Source organism: Poecile atricapillus, chromosome 1, assembly GCF_030490865.1.
Source record: "Poecile atricapillus isolate bPoeAtr1 chromosome 1, bPoeAtr1.hap1, whole genome shotgun sequence".
NCBI lineage: Eukaryota > Metazoa > Chordata > Aves > Passeriformes > Paridae > Poecile > Poecile atricapillus.
The window spans coordinates 59,844,216-59,871,801 of record NC_081249.1 but is presented as its reverse complement, the minus strand read 5'-3'; the positions used below and the strand labels follow the sequence as shown (position 1 = coordinate 59,871,801).

Sequence of the window (27,586 nt, the reverse complement as noted above, 5' to 3'; positions counted from 1 at the left end):
TACCTTCCATGAAGATATTAACAAAATAAATCACAAAACACTTGACAGTGTACTTCTACACAGCAGTCTTAAACTGGTAGAACTACCCTATTAAAAGTCTTTTTTTGTAGTGGGAAAGGGCATGAGAAAGATTAGATCTGTGAGATTTGCCTTGAACAGGGAGTGAAAACCTGACTGTGAGCATTCAGAAAGTTATTTGTGATTGAATTGCTCTTGCTATCCAAATACACAGCTACCTTGTTCAGGCTCTTATTTAACAAGCTCCTCTAAGGTAATTAATATAACATTTTAGGAGGTGACCTAAATGCTAGGTAGGAGGACTTGGTAACTCTCTTCCTACTGAGCACCAAACCTGTCCCCTTTTTGGAAGCGGAATAGATCACCTCCGACTACTTGGAGCAGTAACATACATTACAGCAAAAGAGAATGAATGGCTAGTACACACCCAAACTAAATTTGATGGCATCCATCAGGCTCCATGCTAGCAAGTCCCCCTACTATGTAAAATCTGGAGTACAGTAAAAGTAAAAGGGAAGCCCAAAAGATGGGGATTGCAAATGAGAGTAATTGCTTTTTCGTATCTTTTTCATATCTTTTTCATATAGCTTTTCTCACAATCTATTTTCACCTCAAAAAGCACTATGGTTTTATATTCCATCTGATGGTTAAAAGCATTTCAGATGATAGATATTATCTATATTTATTTGCATCACAAAGTAATTTCTTGAAGGCAAAGCATTATAAAAAGTATTAACTCTCTAATGAAAAATGTATTAATATTTGCATTTATGAAACAACTATTTTAAAAAAAAACCTTTTAATAAATGTTTCATGGACATGATATGTGGCAAAAGTGAACCTAAGTGGCAGAAGATTTATCTGGAAAATTATATTGATATCAGAAAATAGACTCCCTTTTTCTCCAAGAAATCCCCCCAAAAACACCCACCTTTTCCACTGTTACACTGTTTGTTATCTGTAACAAAACAGATGACGATCTGTTTTGTTTATTATTACCATTATTACCAGACACCTTTCCAGATACATCTGCTGTACCTCAACTCTGAAGGTTATTAGTTCATTACTTTATTAGAGAAGCCTAGGAGTAACCAGGTAAAGAGAATGAAGTTCATTAGCAGCTCTGAACAGAATATATACTAATTCAGTGTTACAACATGTAAAGTGAATGGAATTAAGGAAAGCAATTTTAGATAATGAAATTTTAAATACTTTATATTCTATTAAGTTGCTTCCAGACTCCACTGGACAAAAGACAGACAGACAGAACCAGCTACAGAGTTAATTATCCCTCTTTCAGATCTTTCTAGTGAAATAGCCTGTTCTCTTGATAAATTGATTCACTGAAGTAATATTGAGGTTTGAAACTAAGAAGTTCATTGAACTGCTGAATTATGGCTCCATACAATTTTTTTCTCAGAAAACTTATGGTTCTGGCTTTGATAAATTTTTTGGACAAAAAGCTGCAAAGTGGAAAAAAAAAAACCCAGCGAAGTGGAGCGATCATTAAGAGTACACCTATTTCAAGGTCATGAGTTTTTACTGTCATCCAGTCCCTGAAACCATTGACACGTTCACTGGGAAAAAATGCTGGGTGCTGCCAAGGTATATTGTTTATTGGCATAGAGACCAAGAACTCAAATGAGTAGTTCCATCAGGTATGCATTCAGCATAAACCAAACATCATTCGCAATGAAATGATGTAACAAATGTAGAAGCTAAAAGAAAAGCTGTGGAACAGAAGCAAGCACAGCATTCCCAATAACAGGGATGGGAGGAGATTCCTAGGTCACTAGCTCAGAGCACAACAGTAAGACACCAACTGCAGAGTGTGCCACTATTCTTGAATGGTTACTTCCTTTGACACTGTCAAAGGTTGGCTGGCACCCGCTCCTGACAGGTGCAGGAATGCCACGGCCAATGCCAGTCCAGCCCTGCTGACTCACTGTGGCAGGTGCTGCCCGTCAGTTCCCCCCAGAAAAGGGAAGCTGACCCCTCCAACTGTGTCACTCATAGCTGAGAAACAGAGAGGAACCTTAAATGCCTGGCAGATGCCCAGCCAACGTGCTGCATCCAAGGTCATCTTATTGAAAACTCATGGAAGCTTACTGGTTAAACACTTCCAATAGAAGGTGTTAGTGGACACATAACCAAGACTAGGGACATTTCACAAGTTCCACAATAATCAACTACCCAAGCAACTGAGATTTCAAAGAGGACAGCTGGTTCTTACCCTGAATAGGGTTCTTACCCTATTTTTGCTTGCAAAATAAAAATCAAAATTCCCTTAAAGGCAACTATGCTCGTGCAACAGAAGTGATCTCTTTTTAATTGCTTTTCCAATTAATTGGTTTCCAAGGCTTTCTTCATTTCCTGCAAGGATAAGAGGGTCATATTCTCTATCACACCATGAATTTACCAAGATTAAGCATTTCCTTCATTCACTAAAATTCAAGAGAAGATGTTCACAAGAAAAGATTAAAGGTTTGGGGTTTGAATCACTGGGGCAGATCTACAACAGTCTTTTGCTGGTAGTCTGGGAGCTCAAAACAAAACAGACATCATCCCAACATCCTTTCCAGCAAGAAGTCTTTTGATCTGCCTCTCATGGTACAGTTCAGAAGCTTCATAATGAGGTAGAAAAGACCTCTCTTTGTTCCACTCCAAAACCCACGTAAATCTGGCTCTCTCTCCCCTTCCCAATGGCTTCTATCTTGCCTCCAACTTCTCTCACAAATCATCAGATAAGCCAGGCTTGTGTATGCCCTGATAGGTGAACAGATAGATTTTCCATGTAATAGCTTTATAACAGCCTCTCCAGACATGCTGTTCTCTCTTTTGGGGAATGATTTCTCTCTAGAGGAGGATCCAGGCTGTCCTTTGGGATTCCTGAGTTTGTCATAGCTGCCTCTTCTTCTTCCTGGCTGGGAATGGAAAAGCTTTTGATCTTAGCCTAAGCAGTCAAGAACTGAGGTTCGGTGGCATAACAGAACCATTAGCCAGCCAGCCTCCACCTCCTTTTCCTCCAGGTGAGCATAGCAAAAGGCACAAAACAACTGAACCCTGGAAATAATATTTAATTATAATGTATAATAAACCTATAAATAGTGAAGATTTAGAACTACCAAGTGAAACATTTAAAAGCTTTGCATGCAAACCTCTCACTACCTACCTAGTAAGAGGTAAGGGTAAATCTCTTTGTACACTGGCAATTCTCAGGGCTTTCCTCAACTGAACATGTTTTTCATAAACCCTTTCATCTCCTTCTATCATTTCTACGGCTTCCCTGTTGCCCTGCAATTTACCAAAAACTAAAGGTACCAATTCCCCTTCCCCTCCCCACTCCTCACCAGGAAGTAAGAGGCAGAAAACAGTAAGCAAATTGTCTTCTATCCTGCTTCCCACACTCCCATTCATCTGAGGAAAAAATAGACAGTATTTGTACAGGTAACTATGAATAAATCTATTTAAATACTTCTACCATCTGTCGTAGTGTTTCTTGTTTCCTAAAGAAATAAGTGATCTGAAAAATCTGGTATAAGTTGGCTCTTCTTGGAGGTCCAGAAACCACTTCTGAGGACAGCATACAAAGTACACTGTTCTTTGACATTATGAAGAGGTGTCAAAATGGATGTTAAGTCTCCCAAAGCAATAAGTCTTATACCTTAATTTTCACAGCAATCAAAATCTCATCTCCTAAGAAATTACTGCTTTTTGGCAGCCCATACATTAGTAGGATGGTGAATATTAGTAGAATTAGTGAATATTAACCTTGTCCTTGAACCCAGATTTCTGTTTAAGGCAAAATAAAGTTAGTTGTTTTATTCTCCAGCTTCTGCTCTGCAAACTGCTTTAAACACTCTCAAGTTTTCAAGAGCATTCAGCACCAACAAGTCTCATAAAGGTATGTAGATAAGTCACTTTAGATTTGCTGGATGCTGAGTGTTTTTGAAGAGCTGACCCAACTACTACTTCTGTACTACTTTACATACTGCCCACTGGATTTAAAGATGACATTGACAGACAGACAGTGCACTACTCAGAAGCAAATTTGATTCTTAGGCACACAGGGAGAGTGGTGCTGCTGTGGTACAAAAACACCTTTTGAAATGATACACTCTTCCACACATCTCTGAACATAAGTGTTTCAATTACATACCTTATACAGATTTCCATACTGAAAATAAAATAAACTCCCCAAGTACCCTCACTTTTCAAATGCTTTCCACAATCCTGCCTTGGTTTTAGCAGGTCATGAAACAGACACTTGCTCTTTCTCTCTGTACTTGGTACTCAAACACTTGGGAGTGGTTGTTATTAAATGACTGAACAGAATATGCCACAATTAAAATCAAACAGTTTTGCTTCTGGGTCTTTCATTAGGAAGGTAAGAATTCACAGTCTTTTGAAAACTAAAGGGGAGGCATGGACCTTCCCAGTTGTTGTCATGGATACAGCTGCTGAGAAAAATGTCATTGTACCCCTGCAGATAAATGTATGTGACAACTGCTTGGAATATGTGGTGGTAAAGCACCACATATGTTAAACATTCTCACATGGCCATCAGGTTCCTCCTGAAATGTACACTAAATTTTAAAATTAATTAAAGAAAAAAAATTTTAAAGTTATTTTTAAATATAAAGGCTATAGAATGAAGGAAGAAAAGGCTAAGCAGTTAAAAAAAAATGTTGGCACTTTCATAGTTCATGATGTCATGGAGGAAAAAATATTATGGAACAATAGTGTGAGTAAAGGATCAAGTGTCAGCCCAACTTCGAGTTATCTGGATTTTGTCACTGTGTGTTATAACAGTATTGTTAGCTACAATAACTGTATTTCTTAGGTCAATGGACAATTAAAAACAAAGCAAACAAATAAAAAGGCAACAAACACACACTGGAAAATTCTGTACCAGGGAAGTTCTGATCCTGGTTAGACCATCTCAAAGTGCCAGCATTTCTACTTAGACTAGGGCACTCTGAATCTACTTCTGCTTGAGCTTTACACTAACTCTTTGCTGGGGACACAGGTTACAAAAAAATGAAGGGGTTGAAAACAGGAGACAGTTCCTCACTGAATCACAGAGTCCTAGAACAGCTTGGGTTGGAAGGGACCTTAAGGATTATCTAGGTCCAACCCCTCTGCCATTTTCCACTTCCATTGATCTCAGATCCTGAATGAAGTAAGGTGACTACCAGGACGCTTCTGGAGTGTTGTCGCACATTGCTTGGTAGTACTTCATTGTACCATGCAGGCAGGAAAAGGCAATTCCTGTTCCTACACAGAACACATTAAGCTTTGGATTCTCCTCTTCTTCTCAAGTGGAAGTACACAATATCCGGTCCCTCCTCATGTAATCTTTTAGTTACCACACTCCTAAATAAGCACAAGGAAAAGGGAAGGCAGGCTACTCCTAGGGCAATCATTAGTTTGAGTGAGGGAGCAAAACACCAAGGGCTAGTTAGAATGCAGAAAGGTGAGTTTGGTTGTGACACAACCAAAGACAAACAAGGAAAAAGGAGGAAGTAGTAAACAGGCCTGCAAGCAATATAGAAGAAATCCCCCCAAACTGAGGAGCTAATTCACCACTATGTAAAGATCAAAGAAATAAGGAAGCAGAACTACCCATCCTGTTATAAATCTCTCCTCCAAAGTATTTTGGGACTGGCCTAAACAATACAGTGCTGTATTTTGCAAAGATATGTGAGCTATCGCTAAATGAAGCATGTTGGAACTGGAAGCAAGATAACTGCTTTAACATGACATAATACCCCAACTAATTAGCTCTGTTAGAAACAAAGCCCAAGAGGGCTGCACTGAATCCAGAAGGCAAGTGGTCCATTTAGGGCTCCTGAGGGCACCTCACTGTGGCACTGCTCTCCTCCAGACAGACACCTCCTTGACATTATCCGCTTAAGTGGTAAAACATGATACAATAAAAATAATCATCAACATCACATGCAGAGGCATAGTTTTACTGGAAAAGTAGTTGTGAAGTACATGCTGTAAAAAGAAAGGTGAGAGCATCCACTTAAACCCAAAAAGGCTGGCTGTTTCATCAAAGTTGGAAGAGAGCTCCTGCATTTGATGAGCAGGCAGAGCACAGATCCTGCCCAAGCACAGATTCCTACACTGCTGTTTTCACCACAGATCATGATGTTCATCCTAGCGAAGAAAATAGGTGTTGACCGGTTGTTCTGCCATATCTGATCATCACTGTGGTCCAGCACCCTACCTTTGTGTCCACTGCAACACAAGCCTTTTCAAGCTATACAATTGTTTTGGAAAAGCCACAAGAACAGAAAACAACTTCAAACAGCTCACTCTTGGCAGATCCCACCAGCCTACCACACCTTCCCTGTTTGCATAGCAAATGATTAAGGCAAGAAATGTTTTAAAATCAAAATATATTTTTATCCTCAAAATGCATATAATGCTTAGAACATCATCATCTCACTCCTGAAAGATGGAAAGGGGTAGCTTTTCTTTTAAGATAAGCAGTCACATTTTACTATTTGGCTTCAACAGCAGCAATTAGAAATATACTAATTCATGGGAGAGACCCACCTGAAGAAAACAAGGAAAACAAACAAGGAGCTCCTCAGAAGCTACAGATTGCAGAAAAAGAATGAAAAATTTCAGAGATAAAACACTGCCCTCAAGGCAATATTGTCCCTTTTAAGATCCACCCACAGAATAAAGCCTGTCCTGTAAGCACCTCTCTTCCATAAGAAAAGCTGTCACAAAGCCATTACAACAGGCAATACCTGATATGGAGCTGGATACGGAACTCCCACAGCTCATTTTCCTGAGCAAGCTGCCCCATGTATTTCCAGGTACACAAATGCAGCAGCCAGCAAAATCTACAGGCACTTAAATCCTGCTTCTTATCTGCTATAAAATTTTGCAGTCTGATCTGTTTACTATGAGCACAGTCTAGGTGCATACTAAAAACTCTGCACAAAGCATTAAAATCACACTTCTCACTCTTATTTCTCCACAGATACTCCTTATTTCTGTGTGTCTGGCTCTGTCTGAAGCTGGAGCTTACACACGAGTGATTTAAGTACTACATCCTTCCTTGCTGATGCACTGAACACCCTCTCCTTCACTACGCCTTCACTTAAGCTTCTGTTAGCTGTGATAACTGACACATGAAGACACCCTTAGAAGCTGTAAGAACGGTCCTGTTCATTGGCAACATTATGTCCATGTCAAGCCCCAAACAAAAGACTTAGAGGCCACTGAGACAGACAGTCAAGTTCAGCATTCACTGGGATGTGTACTTCCAGAACTCCAAGACATTGCCCCAAAAAATCTGTTCTTAAATTACTTTCTTGTTTGCAAACAATCCTCTGCCTCTGCTTTGATCTACCTTCAAAAGGAAGCTGTTCCACACATTAAATTCCATTTCAACTGCACTGATGAAATGTGAAGAGTACCCTTTGCATCCTGCACTCTTTCACATTGAAGTTTTTAGGAACATTAAGCATATGTGTCCCCATTGTTCAAATCCCAGGACGTTGACATTTCAAATCAAACTCTCCTCCATGCAACTTGTGAAAATAACAAAGATAACCTCCCACCAATGCTCAGGCAGCTGCTTGCCTATATGCAATGAACCCGGCACAGGTTGCCAAGAGACTGCAATGATGAGCAGCATTTATTCCTGAATACTCTCAAACGAGCTTTCACTATATATTAACTCTGAGCAATAAAACATGCAAGACCACATTCTTATTTCTGTTTAGAACTCATTTTATTGCCAATATATAAAAGGATATAATTTTTTTATCGATTAAGAACATCATAGCATGTCTGTTAAAATTAAAAATAAGCAATTTTCAGATAGCATGTACAGAAATGCCCGCTGTAAGCTTCATTTCGTAGAGTAAAAATTCAGATTCAATGAAATTTAGGAGTCTCTAAAGAACAGAAAAACTATGTCTATTATCAGATAGTGCTAGTGATTGTCAACATTTCCATCTAAGAATAAGGCAACTTAGCAATTAAAACAAAAGCCACCATTAAACCTTATTGCCAGAACATTTTTCCTTATTTGTAACTATCAAGATGAATAATAATTTTATACACTGTGTACTACCTAAAGAACAAAAGTTCTTTTAGATGTGTTTCTAATACAACATTGCGTACATTCTTAAGCCCATATCATTGATCAAATTTTTCATGCAAAATTCAGTGCTACCAACTACCTCTTTTTTCTTCTATGGATACTGAATGTTTTTCTCATATAGCTTACTATAAATTTCTTTTTGTTTAAAATACACTACATATCTCTCCAATGGAAGAAAAACACAGAAGTGCTTCTCTATACATGACAAAACTCTGCACATGCCAAGAATCAGAGGTATAGTATTGCTTAACTCCTTGGGGAGAAGAGCTGGAATCACTGTTTCTCCATCATCATATGCTGTGGTAAAACCAACAAGTTTAGCAACAACTGACAAAGTTTATGTGGTCGAAGGTCAAATAAAATTAAAGATGAAGCCTGGGTTCAAACAAAAGACACAGTCTATCAACTGAACTGCACTGCTTGAAAAGCTTGATAATCATTTCCATGATAAACAACTTACCAGAGGGAAAGCATTAAAAGTATAACCAGAAAATGAATGGCAAAGAAGTCATGAAGTCCACATTTTATCAAGTCCCAATGCCACGCATTTTGTTGGTGTATTTATTTGGGTCTTTTTCTGTACCACACTCATGACTTCTGAGTCATCTGTCACCACCTCCAAGAGGTGAGTATCCACCTCCATGGCCAAAACCAGTGATGTTGGAAGAATGGTGAAAATGGTGTAGCACTATCCAGGCACCCTCATCTGCATCTTGATGAATTGCAGATTTGCCAAATCCTGGGTCATCAAATGTGATATAGAATGACACCAGAAACAAACAAATAAAAAAATTAAAAATAAAATTAAAAAAATAAAAGGGGGCAATTATTTAAATTTCCTTATATAGCACATCCCAGCTTCCCAGAGCCCTGAGTCCCTCTTCAAAATCTAGCTTTCAAATATTAACTAAATCAGCATACAAACGGTCTCACAGCAAATAAATCACAGCTATAATAGGGAGAGTTTTCAAAAAAAGCAGTCAGGACAGGGAGGTTTAATTTAGAGAGGAGAAAGACTTTAGACCTTGATAAGGCGTGACATAATTCCATGCCATTGATCTGCAATCATATAGCTGTATCTGTAATGCAAATAACATTTTTTTTAGAATACTCCTAATTAGGTATAATAAGTGTACACTGGCACCTTAGTGAATCTATAAATAGACAGCAACCACATATTCCTGCCCCATGTTATGAGGTATGGGAGGGGAGAAGAAAGGCACTTTCCTTTTTTAAGACCTTTCTTAAAGTTGTTTTGGTCGTGAGACTTTTTGGGGGGAGGAAGGTATTTGTTGGTTTGGTTGGTTCTTTTTGGTTTTTTTTGCTCCTGAAGATATTTAATCAGGCCTTTAAATACTGACAAATCTTCCTCAGCAGACACAGGTTATCCTCAGCAATTGTGTAAAAGGAAGAGAGAATACCTAATTTGTAATAAATCGGGAACCACAATCTATCGCACTGTATAACATTCAGGGAGATCCGGCTCTGGGCAACCAAAAGTTGCCTTGAAAATGTCCCAGCTCTGAGCATGGGGGTGGAACAGATGACCTCCCAAAGTGTCTTCCAACCCAGATTACTGTTATGATCCTGTTCATAAATAAACACATTCATAAATATTTTTTTCTATAAAAAGTCCCTCTCTATAACCTCTCACACCTACACACAGTAATTTATCCTGTAGATCAGCTACAAATAACCTTGGGGTATATTTCAAAGAAAAGGTATAATCATCTGTAACAAAATTCAACAGAAGCTCATATGCCTCTTGCCCTGGCTATGACTTATTTTTATTTATTTTTATTCAAATAGAAAAATATAAGATTTCCCTGTAATTTCTAACACCTCACTGTGAGACAATCTCTCAGGGACATAGATTTATCAGAATCTTAAAGGGCAATTTGAAATATGAGCCCTTTGTAAAACTGTTGGCAGCAGATCCCTGGCTGATGAAGGAGTAGAACCTATGATGTTAACTCCTTTTATCTCCTCCTCAATGGTGCACACAGCAACTATATGAAAAAAAAATTCTTTTTTTTACCCTAAACAGTGCAAGCAAAAAAAAATAAAGTATTGGTTTGCATGAACTACTGGGCTCTAAATACTGTTCTCTATGCAAGAAGTAAGATCATCTGAAGCACACATACAACCATAACTGTGGAAAAAAAGCTAAACTTAAGGGAGCTAGAATAAAATTTAAAACTATTCACTGCAATTGCATTTACCTGGCAACAGCAGGTAACATGAGATAATACACAGAAGCACTGATGGGTCTTTAAACATACAGCTTGACATTGCCAGCACATTTAATAGCTTGCTTTTGACAGGAGCTTGTCAGAAGTTCTGTACTTACTAGTATCTTGAGTTCCTTTGAAATGCTGAAGAAGAAGCAGAACAGAGTCTTGCAATGCAGCATCAGCGGCATAGATAGAAACCTGACAACCCTCTGAAGCCTTTTTTATGAAGGACTTTTTTATGCCTTTTATAGAACTATCAAGTTGGGCAAGAGAAAAACTTGCCTTCTAGTAGACAAGATACACACACAGACCCTAACTTGTGCAACATGCCTTTAAAATTCTGAAAGATTATTTGCCAGTGGATCAGGGAGGGTTGAAGACCACCAGCCTCAGCAGCAAACCATCTCAGGTATAAATTTTATCTTACCTGCACATAGTTTTGAGGCACATTTTGGTCAATGTTCTCTCTACAAAATGTACAGTGGACTCTGTACAGGTAAAAGTTCTTTCTTTGTTTCCAGAAGCACCACATAATCATGTTTATAAGCCCAATATTCATTCATAATCAATTTTTTAAAAAAAACTAACAACCGAAAAACAAACAAAATCTACAAAAAATCCAAGATGCAGTCAACTAAGCTACATGAAGAGGTTTTCCTAAATTCTGGTTTCCCCCTGTAAAACCCTCAAACTTCTAGGTTCCATGAAGGTTTGTTTGAACAACTTCCCTCAGGGGAAAGAAAATCAAATTTAATGTCAGATAGGTGGTTCTGAAAGCTATTTCTAGTTTTGTCTGTAATGAGAAGCTGTGCAAATGGGAAAATATCTTTTACTTCCTTGAAAGTAAAGATTTAATCAGAAACATTGGTTCTTCATCTCACACTAGTAATTCACACTAGCTCCCCACTGCAGATCTGAATCCCCTCTGCATTCATTCCAGGCAAAAATCACATATTATAAATTTATCATTATATAGAATTAAAAAAAAATTCTGTTTTATACCATGAACACCACCATATTCTTTCAGATCCTTGACTCACAAATCCCCCTTCACCCTTTGTGCTCTCTTTTGTTCACTTTAATAGATCTCTGAGACTGAGGCCAATCAATGTTTGTCTAGAGAGTAACTCACGTGAAGCTCCGTGACACTTCAAGCAAAAAATGACAATAGCTGAAAAATCATCAAAAAGGGTGCATTACTTTTCAAGTCAATAGTCCCACAGTCTGCTCCCAGGATTGATCAGTACCACTGAAGGAGGAGGCAGTGAAGGGTGAAACTGCTAAAAGAAGTAAACTCATATATCTGCACACTCTCCAGGACTCCACGCCCAACAAACTTTGTGGCCTTTCACAGTTACTCTCTTTGTGGGAATTATTGGGAGAAATCTTGCAGAGGCATAGACTAAAAGGAAAAGGGATGTCACCCTTTCTCTGTTCAAATTCCTGAAGAAACCATGACAGCAGCAGGCAGGAAAGGAGGGAGAGAACACAAAGCAAGATGTCTCTATGGGAGCATTAAAACAAACACAGAAGTATGTGCCCATCCTCACGGTCAACAGAGAGTGTGTACAGGGAGGAAAGAAGTCTCTGCCTGACAGGCATCTGGGCCTGCTGGATAGCCATGCTGATCCTTTCCAACATCCTTAGCTGAACCAGAGCAAGCCACCCTTCTTACAAGCAGACAAGCCACTGACCTTCCTCTCACTCCAGAGGATCACAGCAGCAGTAAGGACTACCAGCAGTCAAACTGAAGCCGTTCAAACTCAGTTACTAAATTTAAGCAACCACACAACAGGACGTAACTGACCAGAGCAGCATGACAGTCCTTTATAACCACTTAAATCTCTGCAGGCATGAAAAACCTCAGCAGATCTTCCCAGCATGGAACTATGCCAGAAGTGCAAAATGACACTGAGGGCACAGCCGGTTCTCCTTGGCGAGCACATCGAGAAAGACCCTGGCAAGCTCTGGACACACATCCTCCCGATGGCTGCCCACAGAGGGGCTCCTGCTGCTTCCCACCCGGAAAATATATAGGAAGACTTGACACCCACAAGCTACTACTCAGTTTCAAAACCCTATTCAGGTTGCTTAGTGACAATAAAGTAGTGCGATCTCACACAATTTGCAAACCCCAAGCGCTTAAAGGCAAGGAAATGAATTGTCCAAATCATCATAAATCTCATGCTGCCCATCTAATAAACAAATAAATTCTCATCAAATGTAAAAGCTTGCTGAATGCATTACAATAATGCTAACTCTCCCAAGAGTACAAACTCAGGTTTTGTTAATGTGCTTTCAGTATCCAAGTGGTAAAATATTCCTAAACAGGGATATTATTCAAATAAAAATCTTAGCCAGAAAAGTAATTTTTTTTCTCTTTCTTCATAGTTGTGCAATATATCATGATAATTCCTACATGGTAAAAGTTTTTTAAGTCAACTACAATCTGACTTTATATACAAATTTTTTATGACCCACATCTGATGAACACTTAAGCACCAGCTTAACTTTAAGAAGTAATTAGTCACATAAAAGTGTACAGGGTGGCTGAAGTGTTTCAGTATGTGCACAAATGGTGTACTAGAATAAATCTCTTAATTCATTTTAAATAGCATCTAATGTAGTGGTCTTATTTTTATCATATCAATGAAATAATATTTATTTTGGATCAGCATTAAGCTTGCTTGCTGTGATAAATGCAAATGAAATGTTTACATTAAGAAAGAATGAGGCTTTTTTCAGTATGATATAGAGAATATAATTCATGGATGCCCCCCAAGCCAGGCCCCTTTTTTTTTGGACATTGCTAGCAAATTGAGAGTAATGGCTTGAACTTAGTATTGTACAGCTATGGTTACTGCACATATTTAGTAGTCTGTTCTTAACTTTTTAAAAGAAGATTTTGGAAAACACAACTGATTTTTTCAAAGCCAAAGGGGAAAGGATAAAACAGCAATGTAAAGAGGTGGCATATAGAAAAGTTAAAGAAGGAGTTCTCTCTCTTAATAAAGTTCAGATACCAAAGTATCAGACTGAAAAAACACCAAACAAAACTAGCCATGCTGTCAACAACTTTAAGAAGTTATTGACATCATTTCCCCCTACTCTACAAATAATAATAAAAAAATCTCAAAAATTTAATGGCCAGCCAGAACAAAATACTGGTCTTGTGGTTCCTTTGCAAGTAAGCTACTGAAGAACTCTCACAAGACATCAAACTATGTCTTAATTATCCCTCTCAGAGGAAAACAACCAAAACAGCATGACTACAGAGCATTCTATTATACCCAAAGGTCCATATTCTGAGAATCAATGAATCCACACATTACCTTCTTGCTTTGCTAAGATTTTGAGGTCTACAATCTATAAACTATAGATTCCTTACCAGAAGCATGTCTGGTCAAAGTTCAAAGAAAATGAGAGGAACATTGCTTTAAAAAATATATATGTATGCATATATATATATATATAGCCTTTTTGAGTGTTCCAGAGCAAGAACATTGGTCTAAGCTGCCTTTTATTGTCTTCTGCTAATCAAGAGAATTTCAATACTTCCCTCCAGAAAGAGGCTTTGTGATAGATAGACAGACTGTTCTTTTAATCTCTACTTCAAATACAAAACCACTGTAATTCTAGGTATTCTGCTTTAGATATACAAACTAATTTGGCAAGTCCAGCTAGTCATCCAGTAGTCATACAGCAGTCATACAACAGTCTTGCATCCTGCATTCTGATGTAACTGCTGGAAACAATTCAAAATGTTTGCAAATTATCTATATAGCCTTACATGGAAAAAGACCCAGCTATAGAATAGTCCTTTCTTGAGCCCTGGCACGGCTGTTATGTGTCTCCAGGACGCTGCACATGAAGTTCACAAGATAAGGCATCTCGGAAAGGGATTCCCAGTCGTCATATATTCTTGAATAAGTCTCTTCTTTTGCCTCTTAAAAAACAGAAATTTTCTTTAAAGTACGAAACAAATTCAAAGTGTTTCACCTTATCTTTTTCTCAGAAAAGCATTCTCCAGCTTCTTGGAACAAATCATAAAATAATCAAAATCTTGTATTAAAGATCAAAGTGTGATTATCGTTTTTCCACCTTCACAGCTTACGTAGCTGGCTGGGGGAAAAAAAAAAAAATAGGTAATTCATATTATCTCATGGTACAAAATAGTATTAATACTTTATAGATTCCAGAAAAGGAAAAAAAAAAAAAAAGGAAAATAAAATTAAAAAAAACCCTCACCAGAAAAAAAAAACTCAAAAGCAACATTCTCTGAAGACCTGCTTGCAAATACCTACTGAAAAATATTACATGCTCCTCCTTTCTTGTACTTAGCTAGCAATTTAAACTTTGCCAATACATGCATCACTAAAATGCCTTCGCAGATTTCATTTCAGTTTTATACAAACATGTGTCAGAATTTGGAGTGGTAATGACCACTGTGTCTTAAATAGTGTAACTCTTTCCATTCTAACCCTGCTTACCACTACATAGTGTATTCAGTCATTTTTAGTTCCCCCAAACTATCATGTCTTTGCCTGAAATTTTCCTTTAATGGACTCTATTTTGAAAGCTTATGTAGACACACAGCAATTAATGAGAAGCAACAAATATTGCACATCATTTAATGCTAAAAACTGGTTTTCTTTGTCCAGGCATACTCTAGAACGGAATAATAGATATGTATCCATATCAAAACTTAAATATATTGCCATGTGCATACATATGTGTGTTGTGTGTATCAGGAATATACATCAATGAATATTTCATTTTAAAAATAGGTCAAAGACCCCAGGATCTGGTGAGAGAAACAAACTTGCCAGATTTTACAACAGTTGTGGGGGAAAAAAAAAAAAAGTTGCTGAGATATTTTACTAAGGACAGATATATAGTACATCAATTTAATTGCAGAATGAAAACTATGGAAAATACAAATACTGGAAATAGATATCCTGCAGCACCCTTCAGTCTGTTCTCTGAACACTACCAGGTGCCAAGAACTTGAGGACGATTGCTGTGCACTTCCTCGCTGGTGACACTATTCGTATTACTGCAGTTGCAGAATTCATCACAAATCGCAATGCATTTTGAAGCTGTGCAGAGTCACACAATCCTAATACATATCAAGGATCTCCATTGGGGTAAACTTTGCAACCATGCCATTTTCCTGAGAACTTCTGGTGCAGAAAAAAAAATCATGTTCCCTCAACCAGAAAGAAATGAACCACTACTTAGCTGAGTAAATTGGGAACCATTAAAAGGAGCAAAAGCAGATTACATTGCAAAGAATGATGCTCATGCATTTTAACACTGGTATCACTCAGAGATAGGTGAATTAACAAGCAATGGTAAACTGAGAGAAACGTATACCAGAAACAAACAGGAAGTGACTGCTGGGACTTGGCACTGTCAAATGTCACCATATGGAAAAGGTTAGAAACTTTTAGAAGGCTCAGTTCCTAAATGGCTGGTGTTAAGGCAAATAAAACCACAGTGGGGAATTTAATTAATTTACTTTTATTACTCCATAATGATTCAAGATCTAAAAAAAAAAAAAAAAAACAAAAAAACCACTCAGAGATGAGAAAATTCAAGTAACAACTCTTGCCATTTAACTAAATAATACTATATTATCTCCACTAATTATAACACAGTCATGCTTCTGAGCATCTCCCATGTTACAGCAATTTCATTACTAACAAAAACCACTGGGGATGAAAGAGAGGAAGAAAACTTTGTCCCACATACCTTACAAGTGTATTTATCTTACTCAATACACCACATTTTCTTGCATTTCCTAAATTATACTTTCTGCTCCAGAATGTTTGCTTCATGCAAAAATAAACACAGGCCAGATACTCAATGTGGATTTGAGAGCAAAACACATACCCAACAGAGCTTTTGCATTAACTGGACATGGACCCATTAAAATAGGAAGCCAGGTCAGTGATAAAAGTGCTACTCTTTATATCCAGTTTTTTTGCACTCAAACAAGAGTGGGAACTGCAACTGTGCTCATCTGACAGCTATACTTCCAAGTGTCCAGGGATCGTTTCATTTATTAATCTTGTGCTGATCCTCAAGGTGAGAAGAATTCAAAGGGAAAAAATGTGAGCTCTAATTTGAACCTTCCCATCTCAACATGTTCCTGCTATAAAGAATTGAAGCAAGGCCATCTTTTTAAGGAATGTGGTTTGCACTACAGCAATTAGCTTTAAAGAAACTAGAAGCCAGCTGATGACAGGCAGTTTTCAGGCTGTAGCCCTAAGAACTGAAGTCATCTGTTTAAGGAAGGCACTGAATCTGCCTGTCTTAACCAGCATCCTTAAAAATGAAGAAGCCAAATTTAACACATACATGGAAAACTTTCCATTACTTCAATCTCCAATGTAACCCTGTTTGTAACCCAGTATCATCATATATGCTATTCAAAACTGTCTGACTACAGTTTTCCGAAGTTCTCATAAAACCAAAATGTATATTCTTAATATGTTTTTTTTTTGCTCAGACACATTTTCTGTACTAAATATTCAGGTCTCCCAAAATGAGGGGGAAAGATGAGTAGACATTACAAAACCAAGAGTTGTTCCCGTTAGGGATTTTGAGTCAAAAGTGCTCAAACTTCACAGGGTACCTGTCATCGATTTATTCACTAGTGTTTCCTCCATGGAACATCTACTAACTCCACCGATGCAAAAACTTCCAGGATGACGGTTAAAGATGCTGGCTTAATCTCATAGAAGTCCTAATCAGTTTTGCTCCTGATTTCCCTAAAGGTACCTACTACTACAGTGTCACTCTACAGCCAAGTATGGAGCTTTAGCAAACAGTTCCTAGTGACAAACAACATGTGGGCCCAAAGAATAGCCCTTTCATCCTTTACACCACTATTTGCTCCCTCCTCCTCAAGTTGGCAGACAGCAACACATGTTGATCTTCAAGTTTTCAGTTTGGAGTAATTAACAATGGCCACATTTTGACACAGATATGCCTTTAAAGTATTCAAAAAATCTAAGCGATAGATATACGTAAACTAAAACTACACCCATAACAGAAGTTACAATGATGCCCAGCCGTATCACCAGTCTGTTTCTCTTAGCAACCAACTGCAAATTTAGTTCCACTGAAAAGAAGTAAACAGTTTGCCAAGGAAGTTGCTATCCAATGTGGGTAAGCTATGGCAAAACTGGACAACAGTCTTCCAAATAGAACTGCGAACCAATCATTAGCATATCACAACTGAGCAATAAACTGGTGTAATTATATCTGCCAATACAGTACTCTTGCTTTTCATCTTCTCATTCTCTTATTCACCCCCTGCCCTTAGCTATATAATTAATTGCTTTTATTTAGGAAGCAAAGAGCAAGAGTAAAAACACTCTTTGAGAACTACAGATGTTAGAAGATTTTAGGCTTATGTTTGTACTAGTGAAAGGGGTTTGTTCTTGTACATATATTTCCTAAATCTTGTAATACCACACAGTAAAAATATCCACTCCTGTATGATTCTGTCTGCAAAGTATCACCATATGGTAGCTTTCACAAATCATCAACTGTACCGAAACATCTAAAAATAACATCTTCCTTAAGTAAAATAAAAACAATTACCAGCAGAGACTTTTGGGTATCATTCTGAGCTAAGGAATCAATACCACATCACTGAAATGCTTCAAGTAAGTAAATAAGCAACCTCTGGAGAAAAATAGCACAGTCCTAAACGGCCCACAAGCATCAATGATAAATGTAATATACATGCTTTGGGTTCTTTCAAAAGTCTATTCTTAGATGTAAGACAAACCCAATCCATTTAATTAAAACCTTAGCTTACAAACACTTCCACCAAGTAAGTGAAGCTTAACAAATCTAATTTGAATGAAAGAGACTAGCTGGGTAAAAGAGCAGCTCCCTGATGTTGCTTGCTCTAGTGGTTTCATGTAACCACTGATCACCAACTACTACAACAGCAAACATACAACACCCTTAAACTAAATGGGAGTTGTCTGTCTAAATATAGCTACTTTTAAATAATGCATTGTGAGTTATAAAATAAAGTGCTACTGAATTATTTACCATGGGTCTCATCTTTAACAATGATATATCACTTTAAATCGAAAGAAAGATGTTTATATTTGCAGTTGCTTATTGTAAATTGCAACCAGTAAAGCAACATTTTAACTCCAATTATGTCAGCATTCTGTTTTTCCTATAGATATCTGATTCACAGAAATAGAACTGGGACTCAAGCTAAGATAAGCAAAAGCAAGACTTGCAGAGCTGTCTTAGATCTTCAGGCGATCCCAGTTTAGCATTCATTCACAGGCTTCAGATACAGAATATCCCACCCATCTGTAACAGTTGGCAAGAATTGGCTAGGATCTCAATCTCACAAACCTGAGTCGATAACATTCATAACAGGCATGTTTTCCTTATGCAAGTATCAACCTCAATGAGAGTAAACACTCAAATGCACCTAATACCACTACAGCTAATGAAGGCATCATGTTCTGTAACTTTTAAAACATTCTGAAGACTACCACACGGAAGGATGTTGAAGCTGAAAGTTTGTGCAGCACTACGTTTCCAACACAATGCAACAGTTGTATATTATTTACTATAGTAACCTTTCAACCAGGCCTAACATCTGTAAATGCAAAATTAACATTTAGCAACAAAAAGGAATGACACATCTCCTTTAGGAGGTTTCAGGAAAAAAACTGCTTTCCACCTCACATAATGGAGTAACATTACTGTTTAACAACCACGCTTTCTGCTTAAAGCTTTCTGCTTAAAGCTTTTACTTTTGCATATAGTGCATGAAGCAAAAGCCCAAGGGAAGAACAGCAACAACCGGACAGGACTTCACAAACTACTAACTTTAATGGGTGCTCTCTGGAGGAAACAACACCACATGATCCATTGTGTAGAAATCAAACCCGAAGTGTGATCAGTCCCGGCCTGCATAGAGTCACTGCATCCCTCAAAACAGACACTTCCCAGAAAAGCCCTGATCTTCATGTCATTGCAACAATAAGCTCTCACCAATGGGGTTTTGTGCAGACCCCATCACGGACTGTGGACCACGCTTTGTAGAAAGTCATGGGATCCTTCTACACAGCAAGTAAGCCTTTTCCATTATTTTTATGCTTTCAAATGCCTGCTTGTTGATTTTACAGGGGAAAAAAAATTAAATAAACACACCATCCATGAAAAAAGTTCGTTCCACTGGGACAACTTCGTCAGCCCGAGACAGCCAAAAAAACTGCATTAGCCTAAAATTTTGACAGCTGCTTTATGCATCTAGTGCCAAGAGCGAGGATGTATAGAAGTTTACTTCTCTTTCCGCGAGGTGCCTTTCAAAGTGGAAGCCGCCTTTCCCTCCTTGGCGGCACTCCCGCTCCCGAAGGGGAGCCCGACGTGCCGCCGCGGGCTCGGTGCCTGCCGCTCTGGCGGGGCGCAGGGCAGCGGCCCCCGGCACCGGGGGTGAACTAAGAAGGGTGGCTGGCGGCTAGTGAGGAAGAGCTCGCTGAGCCAGCCCACCCGCTCCGCAGGGTGGCGGGGCGGGATCCCCCCGGCAGCGGTGCCCGCCGCCGAGGAAGAGGAGCCGGAGGGAAGGAGGGAGGGAGGCAGGCAGGCAGCCCGCCGCTTCCCCCACACCCAGGACGCCCGGCAGGGCAGGGCGGCTGCCGGGGCAGGCAGCTTCCCCTCCGGCCAAGCGGAGCTCCCCGCCGCCCCGGGGGGCTCTTCCTGCCAGCCGGGGGCAGATGTGGACGCAACAGCTGGACGGGGAGGAGGGGAGAGGAAAGGAAGGAAGAGGCACGGCTGTCTCACCCCCCCCCCCCTCCCCCCGCCCCGCAGCCGCCGTCGCTCCCGGAGATGCGGGCGGGATGCAGCGGCCGTCCCCGGCTCCGGGCGAGTCCCTCTTTGGGATGGGGATGGAGAAACCGGCCGTGAAGGCGGCGGGGCTGGCCGGATCCTGCACCCCTTACCTTGCTGCGGATCTGGCCCGAGGTGGACACTTTCCGGATGAGTTTCTGGGGGCCCTCGTGCTCCCCTTCGCTGTCCGACGACTCGTCCGCCGGCCCCGCCGCTGCCGCCGGGGGTTGGGGCTGGGGCTGCAGCGGGATCCCGGCGCCGCTCATCCCCGACTCGGCTCCGGCCATCTTCCCGGACTCCTACCGAGAGAAAGCACACGAGCCCGGCTCAGCCAGGGCAGCCGCTGCCGCTCCCCTCCCCGGGGAGGAGGAGGAGGAGGAGGCGGCGCGGGAGGGTGGGGAAAGAGGCGGTGCGGGAGGGCGGGGACGGGGGCGGTGGCGGCCGGGGCTCTGGCGGAGCGGAGCGGGGCCGCCCGCCCGGCCGCCATCTTCCGCCGCCCCCTCCCACGGGCAGCGGCCGGGGCCGCGCCGGCCGCCTCCGCCCGTTCCTAGGGACCGGGGCCCGGCCAGCCGCCGGCGGGCGGAGCCGGGCGGACGGGCCCGGCCCCCTGCGCCCCTGCCGACGGGCAGCGGCCCGGGGCGGCCGCCGGCTGCAGGGGGCGACGGCGGCGGTGCCGGCCGGGCCGCCCCCGGCGGGAGGGTGCCCGCCCCGCAGGTGAGCGCCGGGGCCGGCCCGGGCGGCGGAACAAGCGACGGCGGGGGAGCGGGGAGGGGGCCCGGTGCCCCCGCACCTGCCGGGGCTTCCGCGGATGTCCCGGCGTGGCCGGGAGGTGGGACGCGGCACCCGAGCGAAACCGGGCTGCTGCCGTGCGCAGCCCTTGCCCCGGCCCGGCCGAGGGCTGTGCCGCTCTCCCCTGGGAGCGCAGGATGTCTCTTCGGGACTTGGACGGACGGCGTCCGGTGCGATGGGCTCCTTATCTGTGTTCCATTCCTCCAGCCAGTCAACCCCGTGGTAACTATCCATCAGCGCCGAAGCCTTGGACAGTTTTAGTAAATGCATCTATTGCTTTCCAGTGATCTTCTCCCAACAGCTTAATTTTCTTGCTATTCTCCTCATTTTTGTATTTTTGAAAGAGCAGCCCTTACTTCTGGGAAAAGAAAGGGTCAGTTTTCATTTTTCATCTCAGATCTGGCAGCTCGCACGATCTCGAAATGTCACCACATGTTCTGAATTGTGGGACTTCGAAATTATTGTGGCTTGTATGTAGTCAGTGTTCAAAATAAGTGTTTAAATCACAGCAATACTAAATAAAACACACAACTCCTAGCTGCGTGGACCAGATTCAACATAAGAAAGCAATCAATACTTGTGGCTTCTACATTCCCACAATTCTATTTATATTTCCAGAAAGGGAACTCACATCTCTTAACGTGCTCATATAATGCCACAGTACCTAAATACAAAGCATTTAATGAGGAAAAGTAAACAACTGTACAACCTATCCTACACTGCAGATACCTTGCCACAGTCTGAATTTCAAATAGTCCAGAGCTTTTATAGTCCGGCCCATTTCTTTTATTTGGGTTTTTATTTCTAGTAGTGTAGGGGAAAGCAAATGTTTCCATGAAGCCTTGGAGTTCTTGTGGCTTAGTTTTGTGTTACTGCACCACATACTTCAAATACAATTCTACTAACCACCCCCACATAGAACCAATTGTAGAGGTTATATTTTTAAAAATATCAAAAGTAACATTTAAAAAGTCAAAATATCTATTAAATTATATTTTAATGGAATTTTGATCAAGTTACCCACATTCTTTATTAAAATCTTAATATGGCCTAAATCCTATCATTAATACCACAGTTAAAAATTATTGTGAAACTAAGGACTAATTTTGTTTTATCTCACTCTTCTTCACCTGAGAGGGAGTTTTCCATTTTTCAAAACATGGGATCAAGCTTGAGCAGGTGCAAGTATGCATTGCTCTCAGTAGGTTAATTTAGGGCACAGTTAGGAGGAAAGGTAGTTAAAAGCAATGTTTATGGACACTGTGTCTTTCCACCCTCCTTTCTTCTTCCCCATCTTAATTTTGGGAATAGCAAATTGTGCCAGAACATGTCTCACTGTAATTCCTTAATTCTTTTGAAGGTAAATGTCACTTGACTACTGCAAGGGAACAAGAAGACATAGTTTCCTAATTAATGCTACCCTATTGCACATAATAGTAATTGTGATTTGAGAAACACTTGGTGCTAACAGAACACAAGCAAGAATGACTAAATTTAATTCAACTGAATTAAATAGTGCTGGCTGAACAGTAGTAGTTACTGTTACAATAAATACAGTTCTTCAATTTCTGTTCATTTTTAGCACTTAACTATGAGGACAGGTTGCTGCACACTTTCTGCACTCCAGAGAAAGGCTCTCCAGCCCACCCCACAGAGGGCACCATACATCTTCATCTGGCCTACCCCAGTGTGCTCTTCCTCACTCCTGACTGTCTAAACACAAAAGTGTGGTTACCAGGAAGGAAGGCACTAGCCTTTCACTTCCAAGCAAGTCTCTTCCATCATATCTTGGTAAACTTCAGAGGGCTATGAAAAAAACAAAAAGTACTAGGAATGTTCTCTCAGGTTACTTAATGTGAAGATTTTAGTAGCAATAACCTATGTCTGCAAATAATAGGAAATGTCCTACAAGAACAGTTCAGTGAGAATATGAGGACGTGGTTTCTGTGAAGTATGTAGTGGACTCTGTGAAATTACAGGCTCTAAAGTCTGCAGTTTTTTAATGTTTGCAGAGTTCTCCAAAATGGGGAAACCAAGTGTTAAGCATTGTTGAACATACACAAGGTACTCACACATGTTAGTATAGAAGGTTGTTTCTACAAACATATACATTGCCCAGGCACAATGATGGTTTTAAAGATATCACTATTCCCACTTGTTCTTCTTCTCAAAGGTATTCATAGATAATCAGGGTCCAGTCCCAGCCTTTACCCAGATAAAGCTGCCTAAGGTAGCCATGAAGTCCCCCTCACTAAGGACTTGCAACTTGACTTCTGTCCCTTCATCTCACAGCTGGATTTCTCTCAGGTGATCGATGTCAGAGTCAGTATGAGAAATGTTGGATAGCACGTTTCAGCTCAGTGACCACAGCTACAAATACTCTGGCACAAATGGTACCACTAAACTTCTGCATGTTGGGCTCTTGAACAATGTGGGACTATATGCAGCCATTGGAAAACACATACAGTATTTGCACATGCTGTGTCTTTCACTTAACAGTTTCACACTTCTTAATAATGACCTTAAGTTTCCTAACTGAAGCAAGGGAGTAAAAAGCATAAAGAAAGGTTGGCATTTAAAGGAAGATACTCAACTAACAAAACCCAGCTCTGCTGACATCATTTGAGCTACCACAATTAGTATCAGCTGATGAGCTGCCCTTTATATACAATATATACATATTTACACTGTGATATTGTATGCATTTAACACACATATATACATTGTGAGAACAATTTAACTATATTGAATCCCAATAATAAGATAAAATGTATATGCAATGTAGAAAAAATCTAAATACACATGCACTCTAGCTGCACTGAAGATTATAATACAGATTACTGCACTATTAGATTCCAGACCTAAAATTGATTCCACTTGTAACATTTTTACATCTTTTTTTCTAAGTCACTTTGATATCTATAAACCAAAGGGTAGTACTTTTCTATCCTTCACCTCAGAAAGTTGTTCTGAGGGAATTTGAATCAATAGCGTGTCAGATTAGCAATGCATTATTCATCATGTTTAAAAGATTTCATTGAATGTTTCCTAATCTTGGTGGTTAGTGATAGCTATGGTTTTCAACTGGCCTCCCCACTTTGAACAAGTTAATTTCAGATCTGCCTGAGTGAACTCCCTCTGCAGATTGAATTAGTGATACTATTCTTTCTTAACTTCCTTACTTAGCAAAGAGGAAGCCAAAATATAACAACATGTATCCAAACCACTGCTGAAGAAAGTAACTACCTCACTTGTGGCTGGTTTGGGATTAGCTAAGGGAATCCTGTAACCTGTAGGTTACAATATTAAAGAAACTACTGAACTATGTTGTATGCTTCAGAGTAAAAAGGTCCAAACCACAGGGCAGGTAATAAATTAAACAGATCCTTTGTGAACGTGTTAGGACTTATGTATGCATTTCCAGAGTAAAGTAAAGCCAAGACTCAGATCTGATATAAAATATGAAAGTTGTGTCTAGAGCTTTGTAAGTCATGTGTTATGCACATTTTGCCTACAAAGCCATCAAACCTCCCTTGCAAGAATGCAGGGTGAGCCTTAGATTTTAAGTCTCTTTTACTTAGCTCCATCATGGGGTCTTAGACAATTCTTACTGGATTGAGGAAGAGCTTTTCCACTAAAAAGTGTCCTGTGAGTTAAGGAAAGGACTTCATGGAAATTTGAAGCAATGCACAAACAAGTCCAACCCTGATTGGCAAAGGACTTGTGGCTGCATTTAATGTCCATTGCTTGTTTTTCGGAATAGCTATAGGAAGAGCACTTCCTAATAATCTGACAATTTGCACAGGTTATTAATTTGCACAGATTCCAAACCTGCAAAAAAAAGTTTTCCCTATCTTACTGCTCTTTGTTTTGTGTTTTAAGTGCAAGGGAGAGAGGTTTGTATACTATGTTTTCCATTTCATCATTCAGGTCTTCACCTAATTGCCCCCATTATATTAAAGAGCCTGCTTATGAGCAGATGGAAAGAACAATGTGGCTCTTGCCACAAAGACCATGTATTTTACCAGCAGGTTACCAGGTAAAGGATTGAGTGGATCAGCTGAAATTACAGTCTTGTAAAGGAAATTGGTGCAGTGGTTAGCCTTAAAACTGCATTCATGGATGTACTCTTTAACAAATGCAGCAATGAAATGATAATCATGACCCAAATCCTGGCCCTTACTGGGGGAGGGGGAAATGGAGAAAAAAAAGATGTGCTCCTTGTTTATCTAAGCCGTGCGCACAGAAGGAAACGGGCTTGGATGCTTCAGCCAGGACGCCGCGTTTCCAAGTGGAGAGGGGCTGCAATCCATCTGCCTCCCGAGTTTCAGCTGAGTTTTGGATGACGGCAGCAATTTAAATGTCACTGTTTAATAGGATAACGCATTCGCAGGAATTGACTTTGCTGCCTTCCTCCCACGATGTCTTCATCTCTCCAGGCAAAAATCTCGGGTTTCCCTTGCCTGATCCTTTCAATGTCAGCTCCATGTTACCGGAACACACATACAGCTGTTTTCCCTATCACAGCTGCATCTCCGGCAACAGTTTTGGCGCTCGAGGACTGCAGAGGGCAGCGAAGGGGGATGTTCGTATCAACAAAAAATTAGGATAGTAAAAATATATTTGTGAGGGCTATAAATCTTACCAAGGAAGGGAGTGAATTTAGTTTGTTGTGGGTATCTCCAAGGCTCAGCTGCTGCTTTCCTGAGGGTGTGCACACCAAGCCACGCAAAGAATGGGTCTCCCCCGTTTGCCATTTAAAACTGGGTTTACAAGTAAAACCTGGACCAAGAAAACGAGTTAGCAAAACATGGTACAGCTATCTAACGGGGAGCTTGGCAGTGGCACGAGTCCATGCTTCATGTTTCCTCGCCAAGTTCAGGGCCAGATGCAGCCTAGCCTTGACCTCTTAGATAGCCTGAAATCTCCCAAGCAGCTACCCAAAGCCTATTTTTAGCCCTCCCTGCCTGATGTGTGTGTGTGTGTTTGCACAATGGAGAAAAGCCCAGGAGCGGGACCAGACCGCCCTGAAAAGGGAAATCTGATTTTATCGCCCGCTGAGGATGCCGGTGACATGATTTCCTTTGGTTGGAAGGAGGGTCTTCGAGTTGCTTAAACAAACCTCAAAGGCAACTCACCGCAGCTTTCCCCGCTGGCCAGTTTGAGCACTCCCCTCCCTTCGTAGCGGCCCAAAAGCACGCACTTTGCCCACACCCCACAAGGCAGGGTCACAGCAGGGTACCCCCAGCCCCGTCCCGCTTTGCCGTCGCGATGGGAGCAATTCCCAGTTTAGCTCCAGAAGAAGTGGGGGAAAGCGTGTGTCTCCTTTGGGAAACTGCCTCCCAACGCTTCTCGGACACGTTGCTTTTGCTGGGCTAAGAGGAGTTTAACGGTGTCAACATCCAACCCAGCCCCCTCGGCAAAGTTGAAGGCAAGGCTCTCGGTGCTAATCCCAGGCTTTGCACCCGGGCACTGAAACTCAGCAAGGGCAATGAACTCCCCGTCTCCCAGAGGGATGAGCTCGTCAGCAAATGGTCAGACACGGCGGGGGCGAAAGGCTCCCACCCCCGCTCCCCGCGGGGAGGGGACGAGCGCCGGCGGCCGGGCTCTGGCGTGGAGCAGGGTCGGAAGAAGGGAAGGTGGGGCTGGAGGGCACAGATAAGGATGATAGCCCGACCCCCAGGCTGAACAATACAGGCAGGAAAAAGGGTAGGGAACGCCTGTGCAACGGCAGGGCACGCATGTACCTACCAGCTCCTCCCAGGCGGGGCTGCGGGCGCTATAGGAAGGGTACCCATGCTCCTCCATCACCCCGCAGCAGGTCCCCAACCTCCGCGGGGACAGCGCCGACGGGCAGCGGAGCTGGGTCCGCCGGGCTGCGCCTCCCTCCCACCGCTGCCGCTGCTCCGGCTGGCAGCGCTTCCCCGGCGCCGCTCGTCCTCCCCCCACCCCGGCCCCGCTCCTCCCTTTTCTCCCCCGGCTCTGTCCAGGCCCCCTCCTCCCTCCCCGCCCGGCTCCTTTCCCTCCCACGGCCACCGGGCTCAGCCCCGGCTCCCGGGGGAGCCGGCCTGCAGCTGCCGCGCCGCTCACATCATCGCCGCCTCCCGCCCCCCGCCCGCCGCGCTGTCCCGGGCGCCCCGCACGCCCGGCCCCCTCCCGCCCGGGAAGCCCAGCGGATCACGGGCAAATCGCCTTGGCCGTAAGCCGGTTTACGGCCGCTCCTGCTGTCGGCGTCGCGGAGGGGCCGGCGGGCGAGGATGCGCCCCGCGGCGAGGGGACAAAGCCCCTGCAGCCTGCCCCGCCGGGACACGCCGCCTCCCCTGGTCGGCCCCGCCGGCCTCGGTGCAGGGCCTGCGGCCCCGAAGGGCCCGGCTAGGTGCTGCGGGGAGCCCCGGAGAGAGCATCGCTGCTCCCGCATCACCCTGCCCCGAGCCGAGCCAGGGTCAAGGCCCTGGTGCTGCCCTCTGGTCCCATCCTCCGCGAAGGCTCCGAGAGGGCAGTACTGGGCTTTTGACACCTTCTGGATGTTAAG

The 27,586-nt window shown here is 42.0% G+C and overlaps 1 protein-coding gene across 2 annotated transcripts in view; it reads right to left on the bottom strand.

The window, feature by feature from the left end:
* DGKH (diacylglycerol kinase eta) overlaps window positions 1-26,979 on the bottom strand; it is a 155,506-nt gene extending 128,527 nt beyond the window's left edge. For both annotated transcript variants that reach the window (XM_058828046.1, XM_058828055.1), the window contains exons 1-2: window positions 26,806-26,979; window positions 20,379-20,564 (exon numbers count right to left, since the gene is read on the bottom strand). In XM_058828046.1, the coding sequence (XP_058684029.1) occupies window positions 20,379-20,564; window positions 26,806-26,862 (243 nt within the window). In that variant the 5' untranslated portion in view covers window positions 26,863-26,979. The remainder of the gene's footprint in view (window positions 1-20,378; window positions 20,565-26,805) is intronic.
* Between the last annotated feature and the right edge of the window lie 607 nt (window positions 26,980-27,586).